This window comes from Cheilinus undulatus, linkage group 16 (assembly GCF_018320785.1).
Source record: "Cheilinus undulatus linkage group 16, ASM1832078v1, whole genome shotgun sequence".
Taxonomy (NCBI): domain Eukaryota; kingdom Metazoa; phylum Chordata; class Actinopteri; order Labriformes; family Labridae; genus Cheilinus; species Cheilinus undulatus.
The window spans coordinates 14,491,362-14,508,906 of NC_054880.1; the positions used below are offsets into that span (position 1 = coordinate 14,491,362).

Here is a 17,545-nt window from a genome sequence, read left to right on the forward strand (position 1 = left end):
TTTGGCCATTGGCTGCATGCAGGATTGGTGAGTTTTGTGTAGGTTTGCTTCATCCTTAATGAGGAAAATATTAACTTCATAATCAGCAATACTAAACATAATACAGAAAACATTTCAGGGCTGTCCATACACTGTAAAAGACTGAGTATTTCAAGATGTATGTATTTTCTATATTTTTGTAAAAAATTGAATGGAGTCCTATTCAAAATAAAACAGTGGGCTAAATTTGACCTGATATTGATTTTTACCCTTTCTGCATTAATTTTTTTAAGAATCCCATAGAACAGTCTATTTTTATCACCAACCTAGTGTCATTTAGGGCTGAATTAAACATTATACAGCTGCTTTGAGGACATTTTAAAATATTGCGATATATATTGTGTATTGCTATATAGCACAAATATATCACAATATGCATTTTTTAGGCCATATTGCCAGCCCTAGTTGGATGATTATGAAAAACTTAAGTTTTGCTTCCAAAAAGGAACTTTTTTTCCATGGCAGACTACATCTGCAAAGCCTGGGAGAAAAGGCAGGATGTAGAAGTTTATAATCCAGAATCAATGTGTATGACAATTTGTATCATATCATGGCCTCTGTATTGTCATACGTAAAGCGCGATGAGGCTGTGGAAAATATCCAGCCTTAGCAGGAGCTCCGCATAAACACAGTCAGGTATGCTAATATGTGCTCCCATTCTGGCTCCTCTGATGCTGGTTTTACCTCTGTTCATCCTTTACAGGAGGCATAGAAGGAGAATCCCCTTGTACCACATTTACACCGCTTCAACATTCAAAGCAGGGATGGAATTTAACTTTTTTGTCCACCTCTCACTGTGGCTAGTGGATTCAAATATCTACTAGCCACTCTATTTTTACCAGCCACTCTATTTTCACAAGCAGCATTTCTCAATAAATTATGATATGATATTCAAGGCTTATAGTATTCAAGTTATAGGCTATGGTTGGTGCATAAATGGCCCAAACTGTTTCTCGTTTTTTAACCAGTTTGTCCTTTTCAACCATGCAAATTTGCTCTGCTTCCTACATAGGCACCGTAAATTCACTGGCGTTTTCCTGCATTAAGCGTGTCAGACTTGCTAGTATTTCATATTTTGTGCATGATTACTGTAGTCTCACTCACAAATTCTGGCTCTAACTACCTTGGACTTCCAACAAGCAAGACATTGATTAAAACATACCTGTAGCGGATACACCTGTTCCACTGAAGAGCTACACTTACATGATAATTAGTCAAACCATCCCAACACACAGCCACCTGTAAACATTTAAAATCAGCTCTGGCACAGGGTCGAGGACGCAGTTTTTTCGGTCAGTGAGCTGCAGGTCCGCTCAGCTTTGCTCATAGAGTCAGCAGGAACAAACAGAAAAAGAGGTTTAATTTCTCTGCCGTTTACTGTCACAAAATCACTTTGTAAGATTAGGTGACGTATTTACTTGCCCCTTATGAAACTAGGCTGAAAACTAAGGGGGACAGAGCTTTTTCAGCGTGGGCACCAAAGCTCTGGAACGATCTACCTGAGGAAATCAGGTCGGCTAACTATGCGCTTTCCGTTAAGTCACTTTTAAAAACATATTTTTACCAGAGGGCTTTTCCTGACTTTATGTAGGGGTTGACTATAACATGTTTTTAAAGTATCAGCTTGTCTTACACTTTGTATCTAATTGGGTTTATGCACCTACCTGGTGCATAAACGAAAGTGTCCCTATGGAATTTGCTGATTTTAATTTGATCCGTTGTGCATGTCTTCTGTAAAGCACTTCGTAATGTCTGTTTTGAAAAGTGCTTTATAAATAAAGGTTATTATTATATATATTATGCACTGTTAATACAAATGTCACAAGGGCATAAATATCACTTTTTAAAAATCATTATGAATTGGGATATTGTTGGCACATTTTACCATTGCATTTTGTTGTTTTTTACTTGTTCTAACATTTCTTTTCCCTTGCCCTTTATTTTGAGTTGCTGGAATGCCAACATTTTCCGTAATTGGATACCAAAATGCTCATCTCACCTCACAAAATCCAATCATTAATTGATGATACCGTTTGGTTTGCAAGTCATTCAAAATATCTTTTGTTTCTGTGGATGGCTGTACAATATGCACTGGTTCTGCTCCAGGTTAAAATTACTGTTTTTCTGTCACTGTAAGGTTGCTAAATATTGTTTAGTGCTAAGCTCATGTTGGATTAATATCAGGTTTTTGTAAATAATATACATAGCATCAAAGAGTACGGTCTACACCTTCCCTCTTTGTAAAGCGTCTTAACATAACATTTGTTATGAATCAGCTCTATACAAATAAAGATTGATTAACTGTTTATCACCAATGTTTGCCATCTGGGCTAAAATTTTCATACAGACATAAAATAGACATGCCATTTAACACATCTGTTTCAGAATTTATGAACCAGTTATCTTTAGACTTAGTGGATTTACTTAGCAGAGGTCCTACCATCAGTATCAAAACCACATCCTCATTTTTATAACTCAAACTATCTGCCTCATCCTCTCACTTCCCCTTAAAAATGCAAAGTATATCAGCTTTAAAATGTGGCACTTCTTGTGAGATAAAATGCTGTTGTTAAAGTATATTTTAAGTGTTTTTTTTTCTTTAGTGGACTTGTTTCAGTGGGAGGTTGGGTTAGGTATATCTATGTGTTCTTTTGCTGTGGACTGGGACAATGACATTTCTTCTTTAAAATCCCTGTAAATAAATACACAACTTAAACTGAACTTTGAATCATACTTGTATCCTTCTTCCAAATCTAAGAAGTTTCCAGAGTCAAAAGACGTGATTAATTTTAGTGTTAAAAGGCTTTTTTAATGTCTGCATCTTTCAAAAGCTTATTATTATGAGGTGAAAACAGGTGTACTGGTTTATCATGAAAATAATTTAATAAAGAAACATTGGAAAATTTTGTAGGAGCTTTTCCTTCTACCTTCGAGAGCAGCTGAAGAAGCCCGAGGGAGTCGTGGTGGGGCTGGGGCAGGATGGAGATGGGGCATCCTGTATCAAGTGTGCAGTGGAGAAGCACGCACCGTCCTCCAAGGCTCCACACGGCGTTGCAGCTTGGTTTCAAGCAGCAATACTCCCAGCATGTGGCTCCACCTTTTCCCATTGCCACAGGGTACCATCCCAAGGTGATGACACTGCTCCAGTGGATCCCAAGCACCCCACCGGTCACACGGCAGAGGTTTGCTGACACACCTGGGCAGAGACAGAAGGAAAATAAGGTTAAGAAGCAGTAGTTGTTTTATGCCTTTGTAATGTAGTTTAAAGGCAAGAATGCATGGTATTTATCAAGATGAGCAAAGTTTATCAACTGCTTACATTTTAGTTTGCATAAAAAAGAAGGAGTTAAGTTTTGGATGTATTTGGTCAATAGAATCGACTAGAGACATCACAGATCTGTCAAAGGGCAGCACCACCCAGGCTTTCAAGATTTTCCCTTGTTTTAATCAATCAAGGCATTGTTGTGTATTTTTGGCATTGTTGAAAGCAAACAGGAAAGCAAAATCAGCTGCCGATTCTAGTTCAAACTTGCGTGACTTTGCACTGATCACATTCTCCACGAAAGCTGACATGCAGTCACAGTTTGAGCTGTCAGCCAAGTCAGCAGCAATGAGAGGAAGTGAGGTTTTTCCCTGACAAAACAAGACGCTGATTAAAACCCAAAGCACAGTATGCAGTAGAGACAAAACCCTCATCCTTTGAGCCAGACCTTATCAGACTCATATCAGCAGAGCAGTGAGCTGGTACTGTTAACAAGAATCACAGCCTCGGGGGGTAAAATAATTCTTATTCAAGCTGCTGTAATATCAAATGAGCTCACTTTGATCCATCCATTGTTCCTGATGAGAAATTCATTGTGTAACCTGGTCCAATAAAACAGCACAGACTATAAAAGTAACACAAGGAGAAATGGGCGGTGTATTTCACCACTACCTAAAAGGCTGCCCGTGCAAATAAAGAGATGAAACCAGCCGTGAATTCTTCTGCAGGACAAAAGAACACAGCTGAGTCACTCCAAAAATTAAACAAAACTGCAGATGCACCAAGAAAATGAATCACCTGTTTTCTTTTTTGTTGTATTTCTCAATATTTATCCCACAGGAGCAGAGCTACTTTATGACTACAAATCAAAGAATGATACACTGCAAAATTAGAGACTGCCCAATATACAATAAGTTATTTGTAAAACCTGTCAGTGGATAGTCATATTGATCTCATACCTGTCACTACTGTATTAATGTCTATATCTGATAGAAATATAAAAAAAAACACACAAATAGCTCTGTCTCTGACCTAACCCTTCCTGTATACGTTTACATTTCTTTCTACAGTCAGCAAACACAGCTTATAAAGAAATAAAGCATTTGTTCAATGATTTCTATTATCAATGGCAAAAAAACCTACTGTAGAAGTCTGGCCAAAAACATAATACAAGACTCATCACTCCCATGGAAACTACCTTTTTACTCTGATGCCCTCTAGAAGAGGTACTAGTCTATTTAGAACCACACTTCTGGATTCTTTCATAGTTTTTACCTGCATGCCTTCAAAGAACTGAACTCACCTCCAATAGTTTAAATAAGAGCAGTAACAAGTGACTTTGTGGACTGAGCTAAGGACTGTGCAGTGTTGACTATTTTTATCATCACAACTGAGAAGCAACCATTTTAGCTGCACAGCTGAGCAAAGGCAGCAAATACACAGAGGCCTGGGCTTTGGCTACACCACTCCAGAACATTCACCTTGCTGTCTCTGAACCATTTCTGTGTTCACTGTACACTTGGGGTCACTGTCTTGCTCAAAAATTAATCTTTTACCATGCAACTGTTCTCTAGCAGATTGAATAAGATTGTCCTCCAGGATTTTCCTATATTTTGCCAAATTTATTCTACCATCTACCTTTACAAGCCTTCCAGGACTGGCTGCAAAGAAGTATCCCCACAGCATGATGCTGCCATTGCCAGTGTTTGGTGCCATACATGGCATCCTGACTGTGGCCAAAAAGTATTTTTCCAATTGACTATGGAGTTTGGAAAACTCTAGTTTAGACATTTTTTTTTTAAGATTTATTTTTGTGCCTTTTTGTGCCTTTGTTAGATAGAGGAGGACTGTGGATAGACTCGGAAACAGGGAAGAGAGTTGGGAGAGCCATGCGGTAAAGGGCCACAGTCCTGATTTGAATGCGGACACAGCTGGATTTATACAGAGAAAGTCCAAAAAACATTGTTAATTCTCACAGAGAAAATAAAGCAGGCTTTGTAAATTAACCTGATTTCTACTTGGTTAAATTCTCAAGTCATTTCTGTGAACGCTTCATGCAAGTAGGCTCTGCTCTGCATTCTTAAATCAGGTCTATATAATGTCAGAATGCTTGATTTATGACTACATCAAAGTCCATGATCCACTGTGTTTTTAGGAAAGGATATGGATCTCTGTCAAGTCCAAATATCCCTAATTTAAGCAGATATGAGTCTACTTTCCCCCCGTTTTTATCTGTCTCACACTGAGCAGACAGCCATGTCTCAGACCATTTTACCATTCAGCCCGGCATAGCAATCGTGTCACATGCAATAAGTGATGTCAGTTTATACCCTCTATTGCCCTGAAGTAGCATGTTTACACCAAATATATAAAGCACTTCTTAATCTGGTTTGTCATGTACTCATTAGTACCAGCTTTCATACAAAGAAAAGGAACTTAAGGAAGGCCAAATTTGATACTAAAAATTGTGTTAAAATCATTTAAAATCTCAAAATCCCTTGAGAACTGTCATGCGAGGTGTTGGCCAATCTTTAGAACTCAATTTCCAGTTTCTTACTCATGGTGCATTTCCGCTACAAAACCAATTCTACTTAAAGAGATCTGCATTCTTATAGGGGGAGCTGGGAAAGCTATTGCTAACAAATTTCTTAACAATTGGAGACAGGAGAAAAATATTGTAGACATAATTTACACAGGACAGGAAGGTATGGGAGCTATGCCGTTCAGCACTTTGCTGCGTCAACCTTGGTCCTGTACAACTGTGTCCTGATGGCCATCTTTAAGGCCTACGCCAGGCCCATGCCCCATCTCTCCAGGCATCCTCCCAGTTGCCCCCTCCACGATGCATGGGGTTGCCCCTGACTGCTCCTAGCGTCTGGACCAGCCATCCAGGTCCTGGGTACCCAGTATGCGGTGAGCTGGATCAGGCCCAGGAAAGCGCATGAAGTGCCTGGAAAAGCTGCCGTTCCCGTATCAAGCAGCAGACCTTTCCAATCCCTGCTCTCCTTAGCACATCAGCATTAGACACACGATCTTGTCAATGAGAAGTTGTCACAAAGGAGACCAGCCAATGCCCAGGCCTTGCAAGAGTATAGTAAGACCAGAAAGACCAAGGACTGAAGGACTCTGACTTTTCTCTGCATGCTCAGATATCGGGAATGCCACCCTGTCTTGCTCAGCGAACCCATCGCCCCATGCAGACAGGTAGGAGAGGAAAAATGTCAACAAAAAGTGCAAGCAAACTTGTCATATGCACACAGTCTAACTAGCAAAAATACATCTATTGGCTGGAAACATTTAAGTACTAGACCTCAATATGTTGCGCAGGTGAGAGACTTTTAAAACTAAAATTAAGGATGCACTGATACCACATTTTTCCAAACCAAGTACGGGTACTTACATTTGAGTACTCACCAATACAGAGTACAAATATGAGTACTTAAATATTACACAACTGTTCTCTAAATTATTTTGAAAGTTTTTTATTTTCATAGATGTTCTTTACTCCTTCTCTTGATAATGTATTCATGCATTACAGTTTTCATTCTACTCTATGTTTTTCCTTCTTGTTTACCAATATCAACAATTTGCAGACAAGGCTGCAACTTTGAAGACATTCTCATTGATATTTGTATCAGTGCATCCCTAACCAAAATTCTGCCAGGTGATTTATATATGTGTCTAACTAGGTAGTTAGCAGGAGTTAGCTTTTGTTATTTTGTACAAATTGGGAAAAAAATAATGACTTCTGCTGCTGTAAAAGGCAGAAATACAATCAATTTATTTTTTTAAAAAGAAGCTATTTGACTCCAGTGGCAACAAACAGAAGTATTTCTATAAATTGTTAGGGTTCAGCTGAGTTTAAGGCTGGTCAGCTGAAGACCAGCAACCATAGCGAGGATTTAAAAAGGAAAGGCAGAAAAAAATTGAAAATAACAATGCAGTTTCTAAGATCATCTAACTGCAACTACCATGGCAACACTAGAGCTCAGGCTGACTTTTTAGTGTAACTCAAGTCTGGGAAAACACAGATCTTGCCACACACAACAACACACAAAAGCAGCACAGTTTGTTAGAGAAAGCACCCTTTGGCCTCTATTTGGTCATCCCACCCCTTGTCCTCTCTGCCCCCCAACCCACAACACACACACATCCACCAAATCCACACACAGAGCCCCATTGTCCTATTCCACATTGTAACCCACTGAGCAGAGTGGCATCAGAGAGAAGGCACAAATACACACACAGTAGGGGTACCATTAGTCCTCCATCTGTGTGCCTCCACATAGAAGGACAGTAAACAACAATTAACGTCCTAAAAGCGGCCAAGTATCATAATAAGATTCTGAGGAGGATGGAGACCCGCCCTGTGTAATCAGAGGCATGTGAATCTACAGTGCAGATGACTGCAGGTATTGTTCACAGAAACAGCTGTGAATTTCCTTATCAGTTCTCAGGAAACAAATGTGGTTATGGTAGTTGAGTTCAAGTGGACTGATGGGTTTATTTTACCTGTGGGAGGAGCCAAGAGCAAGAGGTAGGTCAGCGGGAGGAGGAGGACTTGAGGTAAGCTCCAGGTAAGCAGCTTGTGGTGTGCATAGGACATTTTACACAGGGACCAAAGACCTAAAAGAGGAAACAAAACTTTAATAAAGTGCTTTAAAACTTCAATGAACAGAAATGGACAGACAAGGTAAAGTACCTGAATGAGAAAACATAAAAAATGTAATATTATACGATACGATACAATACACTGCCTCCATAGGGAAATATGTCTTAGACTCCAAGTGTTACACACATTTTTCTGCCTCTAAAGAAGAATCAATGAATAAAAACATCAAAATAAACACAATCAGCATGTAAACAGAAAGCATATATCCTTAGGATATGGCTTTGGGAACAACAGACAGTCAGCCACGCAGCAGAAGACCATATAAAATCACAGAGTGGGGGTCAATTGCTAAGGTGCATAGTGTGTAAAAGTGCATCACAAGTCCAATGCCAAGTGCCAGATGGAGTGGTGTAAAGCACAATGACACTGGACTGTGGAGCAGTGGAGGCATGTTCTGTGGAGTGGCTAATCACCAATCTGGCTGTCAGATGAGCCAGCCTTGGTTTGAATGATACCAGGAGAACGTTACCTGCCAAGTTTGGTGGAGGAGGGATAATGGCTGTTTTTTAGGGTTCGGGCAAGGCACCTTATCTCTAGTGAAGGGCAATCTTTATGCTTCAGCACACCAAGACCTTTTGGACAATGCTATACTTCCAACTTTGTGGCAACATTTTGGAGAAGGCTCTTTTCTTGTCCAGTGCTCCAGTACACAAAGCAAGGACTTTAAAGACATGGTCTGATGAGTTTGGTTTGAAAAAAACTTGACTGGCCTGCATAGAGACCTGAACTCAGCCCCATCAAGCATTTTTTGGGATGAACTGGAATGGAGATTGCAAGCTAGGCCTTCTCATAAATCCTTACAAATGCTCCTCAGAATGAATGGGCACAAATTCCTACAGAAACACTCCTAAATCTTGGGGACAGCCTTCCAAGAAGAGTGGAGACGGTCCATGTTGGTGTAATGGTCAGGCAGCTGAATACTTTTGTTCATAAAGGTTATTTCAATATAGGATGCGTAAAAGTTCTTCAGCCGCCTTACCGTTTTACCCCTGTGTAAAAAATATCTGTATGTGCAAAACTTTTTCACAAATGAACAAAGTCTTTAAACATCTAGATAGGCTTGACACACTGTGCATGCCTGTTTTTATATATATCATACATATAGAAGACTGTCTGCACCTTATCATTTGACCCTGACATTTTTTAGCAGCCATCTTTTTAAATATTCATCAGTTAAATAAAAAAATAGTTCCTTAAAGATTAAAACTCCACTGTTCAGTTCAGTCTAGCCTGACTGACTTTAGACAGACCTTATAACATAATGATTCAGTGGTCAGCACATTTGGAAAATAAGGGACACAATATTCATAAGCACCCAGAGTTTTGTAGATGCTATGATCAGGGCAACACACACACAAGAAGAACTTTTGTGTATCTACCTTTCGGGCTTTGTTACATTGCATTGTTAATAACATTCTTGCACCCTTCTTTAAAAACTACGTAAAATATTTCTAAAGCCCCAATCTTTCACATATGTGCAGATTTGATCTGTTTGAACAAAACATTTTCACAACTGCATGAAAAATTCTACAGCTACAAAACCTTTTCACACATTTACATTTACAAGGTCTAATCTTTTTGAACCTTATTTGACCCCATACTCATTATTGTTTTCCACTGTAGAGAATAATCCCTCAATGTAATCATGATTCCTAACTAATCAAATTCAGCATTACAAACACTGGTTATGTACAGACTGTCTGCTCTGTGTCATTTGATCATGATCTGGTTTGCCAGCAGTCATCTAAATAAATATTGATCAAGTGAATAAAAAACTGTTCTCCTCTTAGATAGCATCTTGTATGAAATAACAGGTTTGTGCAGGATATCCTGTGTTACACAAGTGAGAACTCATTGACAATCCTCTCAGTTAGTCGTGGTATAAACTTGGATTTCAAAAATGCATGTTAGGCCACGGCGAGATGGCCTAAAATTAATACCACAGTATTTTTTTTTGTCCTTTGTGATACAGATTATACAGTGGTATGGCAAAAGTAAGCGATAAAGGCAATAAATGCATATTCTGGTGTTACAACCCCTTTCACCAACTACAACAAGCCCTTAATGGCAGATGCTGACTGTGAAGAACTTGTCAGAAATTAGCATGTTTATCATTGATTTAACTTAGCTTTAGAGGAGGTGCTAGTGAGGGTGCATAGTCCTCATGTTTATAGCTGCTTCTTTGACCTAATTCAATTCTACAGCATGCTTCTTTGACTCATCATGGGCGTTAAACAAGCGAGTCATGAGTTCAACCAGCTGTTTAAGCTATTACAATACAGGTTGCTGCAGTACTAGGGTCATAAGAAGTCGAGTAGATTCATGCAGCTCACAGTTTGTGTCAAAGTCTCAGACAGGCCCCCCTCACATTATGTTGCTGTTACAGGGGGATCAAAACTGTAGTTATGGAAGTAAAAACCCCATTCATTTTCTCAATAGCAGATTTGATTATCAATCATAGTATCAGAAGTATCCAAGTAGACTTACCACAAGCTACCCAAGTGTGAAACGATGGTATATGCTTCCATAGAAAACAAAAATTTGAGAATATCAACTTGTTTCATGAAAAACACTGTTTTTACTCTGGCCAAAAAACACTACAATACCCATAATCCTTGAGTGTCACAGAAAGATCTCTGATTGGTAGGATTTCCAGTTACCATGGAAATGTCTACCAAGCCTGCAAGCTGTCAAAAATACATGCCACTGCAGTACGAAGCAATAAAATACACAAATTATGATACATTATAACATTATCATTTCAAGTGTAAACACTACAATAGAGGTAAGTGTAGAAAAAGGTGCGTATATGGGTTGAAAGCCTGAAAAGCGATCACTAGCAACAAATAAAATGAATTACAGTGGATTGTGGGATATGTAGTTCCTTCCTCTTTGTAAAGTACTGCTTACACAGTCTTTTACTTTCGCCTTTTTCTTCACTTTTGAAAGCTGTTTTTGCACTGAATCGCATGTTTAATAGTCATGAGTGCTCAGGTGGCTGGATAGCTTGGTTCATGCATTAAAAATGTTGCAAGGAGGGATTTAGCTTAACTTCTTTGGGGGATTTGAATGGTAAATTTTACCAGACTCAGACCGAGCTGTTGTCTATCACATATCACCCTGCTCCACTAATAATAATGTGGCTGGAGATAAATTATCTCTGGCATGTGTACACTTCAATCACACCAGACTGGACTAGGAGTTCTACGCATGCTCCAAAGCCTGTGGGCCAGACTCTGATCTGGAAGTAGAACAGCACAAATAATTTTTCAGGATTCTAAAATGTGTCTCTGTGGGGTCATCTTGGAGAGGGGTTTCTGCAGCTCTAATTGAATATTCATTCCACTGAAATTCTAATCAATTTCAAGCAGTTTGCTCTGCCACAAACTTCAAACAAGTATTTACAATCCATGATACTTGACTAAATAAAAATGTAGGCTTTAGAACAAAAGGGTTTTAACTAATAAAATTACTGGGCTTGTATACAGGACAAAGAGTAATATTTCAAATAATGGCCATTATGCTAGGGTCAGGGTTAGTTTTGTTCAGTGTGTGACTCCTTCTCAAAGAATACACTAATCAAGACTGAGTTAATATGATCTACAATTTCTTTCAAGCGAAACCCCAAAACAAAAGTATGTTTCTAAGTAAGAGGATTTTAGTTGGCAGTGCTTGGCTGACTAAATATTGATATATCTCTCATATGTCTCTGTCTGAGGGTAAACAATTCAAAATCAACCATAAAGCAGCCCATAACATCCATGTAGAATCTCTACACATTGTTTTATACCTGAGAACATGTTTCTTAGGGAGTTTAAAGGTGCCTTGCGGGCATATTTTGTTGCCATTGGTGAGAACTGACAAGTCATTTCCCACTGTTTCCAGAGCTTGCTACTTGCCTTAAATCAACAAGACAGACACTAAAGAAAAGCCAGTCTTTTCATACTGACTCTGTGCAAGAAAGTCTATTTATATAATGTTGACCTTTTCCTTTTCAACTGAAGAGTATATGGGCAGCAGTAAAGATGTTGGTATATGGCCTTCACAAAAACATGTAGGGTTAAGAGTTAATTTTCACTCAGTAAACATACAGTGAAAATCAGTTTTCCACCCTCTCTCAGAAGTCCTTGAAGTCTAAAGTGCTGTAAACATCGTTAAAAGAGAATAATAACAGATAATCTGTTTAAGCAACTGAATCTACAGATTGTTTACTCAAATACCTGTCCATAAGTCATCAAGAATGCCAATCAAAACACTCAGTGTTTACCTTTCTCCCAGCCAGGCGGTGGAAGAAAGAGATGTGGGAAGAGAGAGGGAGCGAGGAGTTAGGTTGGCAGCAAGGTGCTGCGAGGTGACGGGTGAAGACAGGTCAACACCAGCTCTCTAAGAAAGAGATCCAACATGGCCGCCTCCGAGGCCTTCACAGGCTCAGCTGCTCAAACAATGAACTGTGGAGTAAAAGAAATGATACAGATCAGAACTTTGTTTATTCATATTAAGATTAATACCTGTGGGTTTTAAATAGCTTAACAATAGTGTAGCATTTAAGTATACTTTATCTCCACACATAGGTCCATGTCCTTCTGGAACATACAATAGATAACAAAAGACAAAAGCAGCAGCATATTGGCATAGATTAGATCACAACAAGAAGTTAAATCAATATAGTTACCAGACACTAGGTTTTAGAGGCATCAAGATACAGTCCTGTACATAAGTTTTAGGCATGCAGGACGCTATGGTTTCATCACGGGGCCCGATGTGCCAAAACCCAACATTGGAGAGGTGGAGGAGCTTGATACATGACGACCCAGGTGTGTCGACATGTATCGAGCCAAGGTCAAACTCGACAGCATCTCTTTTGTCTGAGCCTTTTCAGAGCTGAAACTATGCCTGAAGATCGCTGGTGGTTTTTAGGCCCTTGGGAGATCCAGGGCCACATAGCAACCCTACTACCAGTCCAGACAAAACTCTGCATACCCTGAAATTTTTACAACAACCTCACTGCAGTCGGCAGTGCCACGGTTCTTCTCCAACTGAAGTCGGGTGACCTTGCACACTGGAAGTGTGTCTAGAGTGCTGCACAACTAAGCACAGCTCTGATGAGCTTGAGACAGGAAGGCTAAGATTACAGGAGGGCTGCGAGTTCATGTAGGAATTGTACGTCAACAGTAGGGTTGGGAATCACGAGTGGCCCCAAAATATGATATTATCACAACACTTTGGTTATGATTTGATATTATTGCGATTTTAAACATTTTGCAATACAGTGAGTACTGCAATATCATATATTGTGATATATACTATTTTTCATCTGTTTAGCTGATGTAGCATTACTCTTACCCTCATGTTTGTCGTATTTCTGCAGTATTTTATTTTCATGTAGCACTTCTTGCAAACCTCATGTGTCATGCCTATCTCATTTGTGCCCTGCTTTCATTCCAAATATCCTTCCCCTGGTGCTGCCATGTTTGTGTTACTAACTTTCTCCTACTCTATGACTGTCACCTCTGCCAACCTCCCTGGACAAACAACTGCCCAAACAATTGATTTTATTTTTCCATTATCATAGACTTCAGTTCATATTAGCAATTAATTTAAAAAAAACAATACTTGGTGGATGAGAGTTTACCATATATCACCAGACAAAACATCGCGATACTATGCCGCGTCGATTTTTTCTCCTACCCCTAGTCAACGGTGGATTATTTGCCTTTTAGAGGTTGATTTGTCATTCTTTTCGACATGATTCCATGATTTTATTGCCACGAGTACATTAGGAAGTCATAAGGTTAATGTTTGCTTAAAGTATGTGTGGTTTCATGTAAATTTGGTGGCTTTTAACCTCATAAGTTAACTTTATCGTCAATGGTGCTTTTGTAGCTCTGTGACTCACAACCTTTTGCTCTCACTGCAGTATGAGCAGTAACGTTGATAAAGTCCAACTGACTAAAGAAGGCCTGATTTGCTTTGCAGTATGACTCTCCAGTAGATCGCTGAGCAGGCATTGTATGTGGAAATTGTAGGTCACCATATCCACCCCTACTCCACCCTAAAGGTGTGGACATTATTTTTTCAACAGATTATTTTCCCATTCCCATGATAATAAGCAAAGACAGCCAGAGCTCCACCATTAATCCTCCTACCAGCCCGATGGTGCCCTCAGGCAGCTTACTTGCCACATCTGCACCTTTCTTTAGCCTCAATTTTTGGCTCAAACATGCCTAAAACTTATGCACAACAACGTATTTTCTCACATCTCCAGGAGGAAGAAAATCATATTATTATAAATACACAATCTAGATTGAGATACAGCCACAGTAATACAAATTTTTCCACTCTTATCTAGTCAGATTTGATCATTATATTTTAAACTGTTTGCACATGTCCATCTTTGTAACTTGAAATTTGAAATGCATTATTAAATACCACCTGAAGCTTTTTCATTTTGGCGTTGCTGCAGTTAGACCAAGGTAGCCACTGTGTATATCAAATTGAACAGTAATGGCTTCTAATATAATCATATCGTGTTATTGTGTACAATATTCTGCTGTCCAAATTAATAATTCCTCTTGGAATATAAGTAAAGACAAACTAAATTAGCCACTTGTTCTTTCCTTCGTAAAAATTCAATGTTAAGATGGAGGTAATGCATAAGCATAGACAAAATAATCAGGAAAAAAACTTAATCATATCTTCTGTTGATTTCAGTCATGTTCCTCCACTTGTATGAAATATTCCTCCTCTGCCTTGATTACTGATGGACAAAGGTGCTTCAGTCCTTTAAACAAGCCCTCTTTAGGATATGAACAACCTATAAAACACGACTTGATAATCAAAGTTTATGCAAATCAGACTCAAACTTGAGATACTGTGCAGAGAGCATAACGATGGAAGGTTTTGCACTTGAATGAGTACTCCTAAAATAACAAGTAAGTGACATTTTGGATCTAAACCTTTAAAATCAGTAAACTACTGTCTTGCATAAGCAGTCAGGCCTTGTGCTGTGCTCATTAAAAAGACAGAAATACCCTGACTTCGTGCAGTACAGCAGATATAAAAGTCTGTTTTATGATGCAACACTTCCGTTAATATCCTGTTGAGTATAACATGACTCACAATCCTGTGAGCTCGCTTCTTTGAAGTGTTGACTGGAGCTAATAAATTAAAACAACAAGTAAAGCTTCATACTTAAATGACAGCTATATAATCCCTCTGTCATAGGAGAAGGTCTAACTCAACACATTATGCAAAACAAAGAATTTGAGTGATGCACATCCATCACTATATAGAACATTGCACATCTATTCATGTAGCCTCACGACTCACTACCCCGCCTGTATGTTCATGATGAAGGTATGCTAAATCAGTAGTATTCCTTAGGGCAGAATTCAGTGTTTTAACCTCGCTGTTTAGAGCTTATTTCTCTCTTCTGTACAGCTGACAGCAATCACTCGCTAGACAGCAGTTTTATCACAAGACTGAGCCTCTCTTTACGCTTATTTGACTTCTCTGTCACAGTAAAAGTTGGTCTGTGTTTAAAGAATCAGACATGGTTAAGTCCCATGAGGGATGCAAAGTTCTGCTATCTTCAAATCATGCTCGAGACACAGTCACAGGCTGTCTGAGCTGACTTCTTAAGGCTTAATATCCTCTCTATCAGGAAGTGTGATAAGGAAGTTTGTCATTTAAAAGTGACTGGGAGAGAAAATATAAGCATCTTAACATGCTGAATGCACCACAAAAAGCACCAGCATAGTCTATGTTTTTTCTGCATGTAAGAGTTTGTAGCCTTAAGGAGCAAAGTCAAACTTCAGGTTTGATAAAGACTAAGTGGAGTTTACCCGAGTAAAGGAACCACACTACACTTTTTTCTACTCTTAAATTCTCATGCAAGTTCTTACAGCTGAGGGGAAAAAAGAGTGGTTAGGGGGCGTGAACAGTGCTGGTCCTGGGACACTTTGTTCAAGACGTTAGCAGACCTCTTATCCACACAACATCTCACTGGGAGGCTATGGGGCAGAATGGTCATAAATCAAGACGCTTTTGCAGGCACATGCTGAGCAGACAGTCTGTAAATGTTGGCCAGATGTTATACAGCCATATAGTCTGAAGTTATGCAACTATCTCTGTTGTTCAGCTTTTGAATATATAAAGATGGTGATGATCTTTGCAGAAGTTTTGAAAGAGTCAGCACAGGTAAGGAAAAAACAGGCCTGTCAGCATCACTTCAGACAATAGGGATTAAAATAAAGACAGTGGAGTTGCAAAACAGTAAACACTGATTTAAGTACTAAAACTGGAAAAAGGTGTTTCACATGATAACAACCAAAGTTCTTAAACACTCATTCAAGAGGTGTTGTCACAAACCTGTAGGGTCTTTCTCCATATGTGAATCTACATTCCTGCATACGGACGTCTGAATTCCAGCAGCCTCCACCTGTGATATAATCAACAGCTCAGCAGGAAACAAATCCACAAACAATCATTTGTCCTCCTGTATTTGTTTTTCTCTCAGGTGAGCCTTCCCCCAAAAAAGACCCGGATTAATCCAGCCAAAATATCTAGAGAATTTCAGTTGTTTTTTTTCCACCTCAATGTAAGATTTGCTTTTCTTCTGTGCAGTAAATTCCCACAGTCTGGTGCTGGCTTGGAGTGTGTGCAGCAGCAGTAGCTCTCAGGTGCACTTGGTCACCTGGGCTGATGACAGCTCAGCCATTACGGATTTTTCAAATGGCTACTTTCCCCTTGAGAAGCTCCTGCAAGACAATGAACTCTGTCACTAAAAACTCTGTTATATCCCCAGAAAGGCTGGCCAGCCTCTCTCTCTCTCCCTCTCTCTTCCTCCTCACTTTGGCTGTTTTCTTCCTCCTCTTCCTCTCTCTCACAGTTGCTGCAGTCAATAGCCCACTTGTCAGCTCTGTATTGGCTTCTAGGCAGACAGGTTGGTGGAGCTTTCTCTGCAATGACACCAAGTCCCACGCACAGTTTCTTCTGGCTGCAAAAGGGAAGGCAAGTTAAGTTGGTTTATATTTCACTCCAAGGCAGCAGAGTCCTTGAAAAAACCCACGACACAACAATAACAACCCTCTCATTATGCTGTGACAACTACAGAAACTCAGGAGCTTACAGTAACAACCATCAATCCTCTGTTAACATTTAATCAGTGCAGCACGACCATCACAGTGAAGCTTTTCTTAGGGAATTTCAAAAGCGGGCTAAAAAGGTCATTTATTACAGATTAACCTTAAAACTGATTGTATGAATGTGCATAATTATCTCTGATTTCTTCTAGATCTTACCTTAGAAACTCTCTTTCTTTGCCATAGAAGTCATTTGTTACAGGTATAGGATAAACAGCATGCACAGAGTAATGTTGGTAATAGAGATTAGCATTTGTGTGCATTTTAGTCATTGCCATGTTTTTTTTCTCCACTGCCACTAGAGGTCATTTTTATAATTAATGGTTCTCAGAGTGGTTACTGATGGATGCATCTGTCTGGTTGAAGCTACATCTACCATTTTCAACTTAAAACTCCAGCCAACTAAAATGTGTAATGATGCCCCTACAT

The 17,545-nt window shown here is 39.3% G+C and overlaps 1 protein-coding gene across 4 annotated transcripts in view; it reads right to left on the reverse strand.

The window, feature by feature from the left end:
* kiaa0319l (KIAA0319-like ortholog) overlaps positions 1-17,545 on the reverse strand; it is a 43,531-nt gene that overhangs the window by 23,199 nt on the left and 2,787 nt on the right. Inside the window, exons 2-6 of one of the 4 annotated variants that reach the window (XM_041809662.1) lie at positions 16,826-16,971; positions 16,344-16,732; positions 12,241-12,421; positions 7,814-7,927; positions 2,967-3,235 (exon numbers count right to left, since the gene is read on the reverse strand). In XM_041809662.1, coding sequence (XP_041665596.1) covers positions 2,967-3,235; positions 7,814-7,907 — 363 coding nt within the window. In that variant the 5' untranslated portion in view covers positions 7,908-7,927; positions 12,241-12,421; positions 16,344-16,732; positions 16,826-16,971. Of the gene's footprint in view, positions 1-2,966; positions 3,236-7,813; positions 7,928-12,240; positions 12,422-12,527; positions 12,549-16,343; positions 16,972-17,545 lie in introns of those variants that run through there. The other 3 variants (XM_041809664.1, XM_041809661.1, XM_041809665.1) reach the window with 3 other exon arrangements.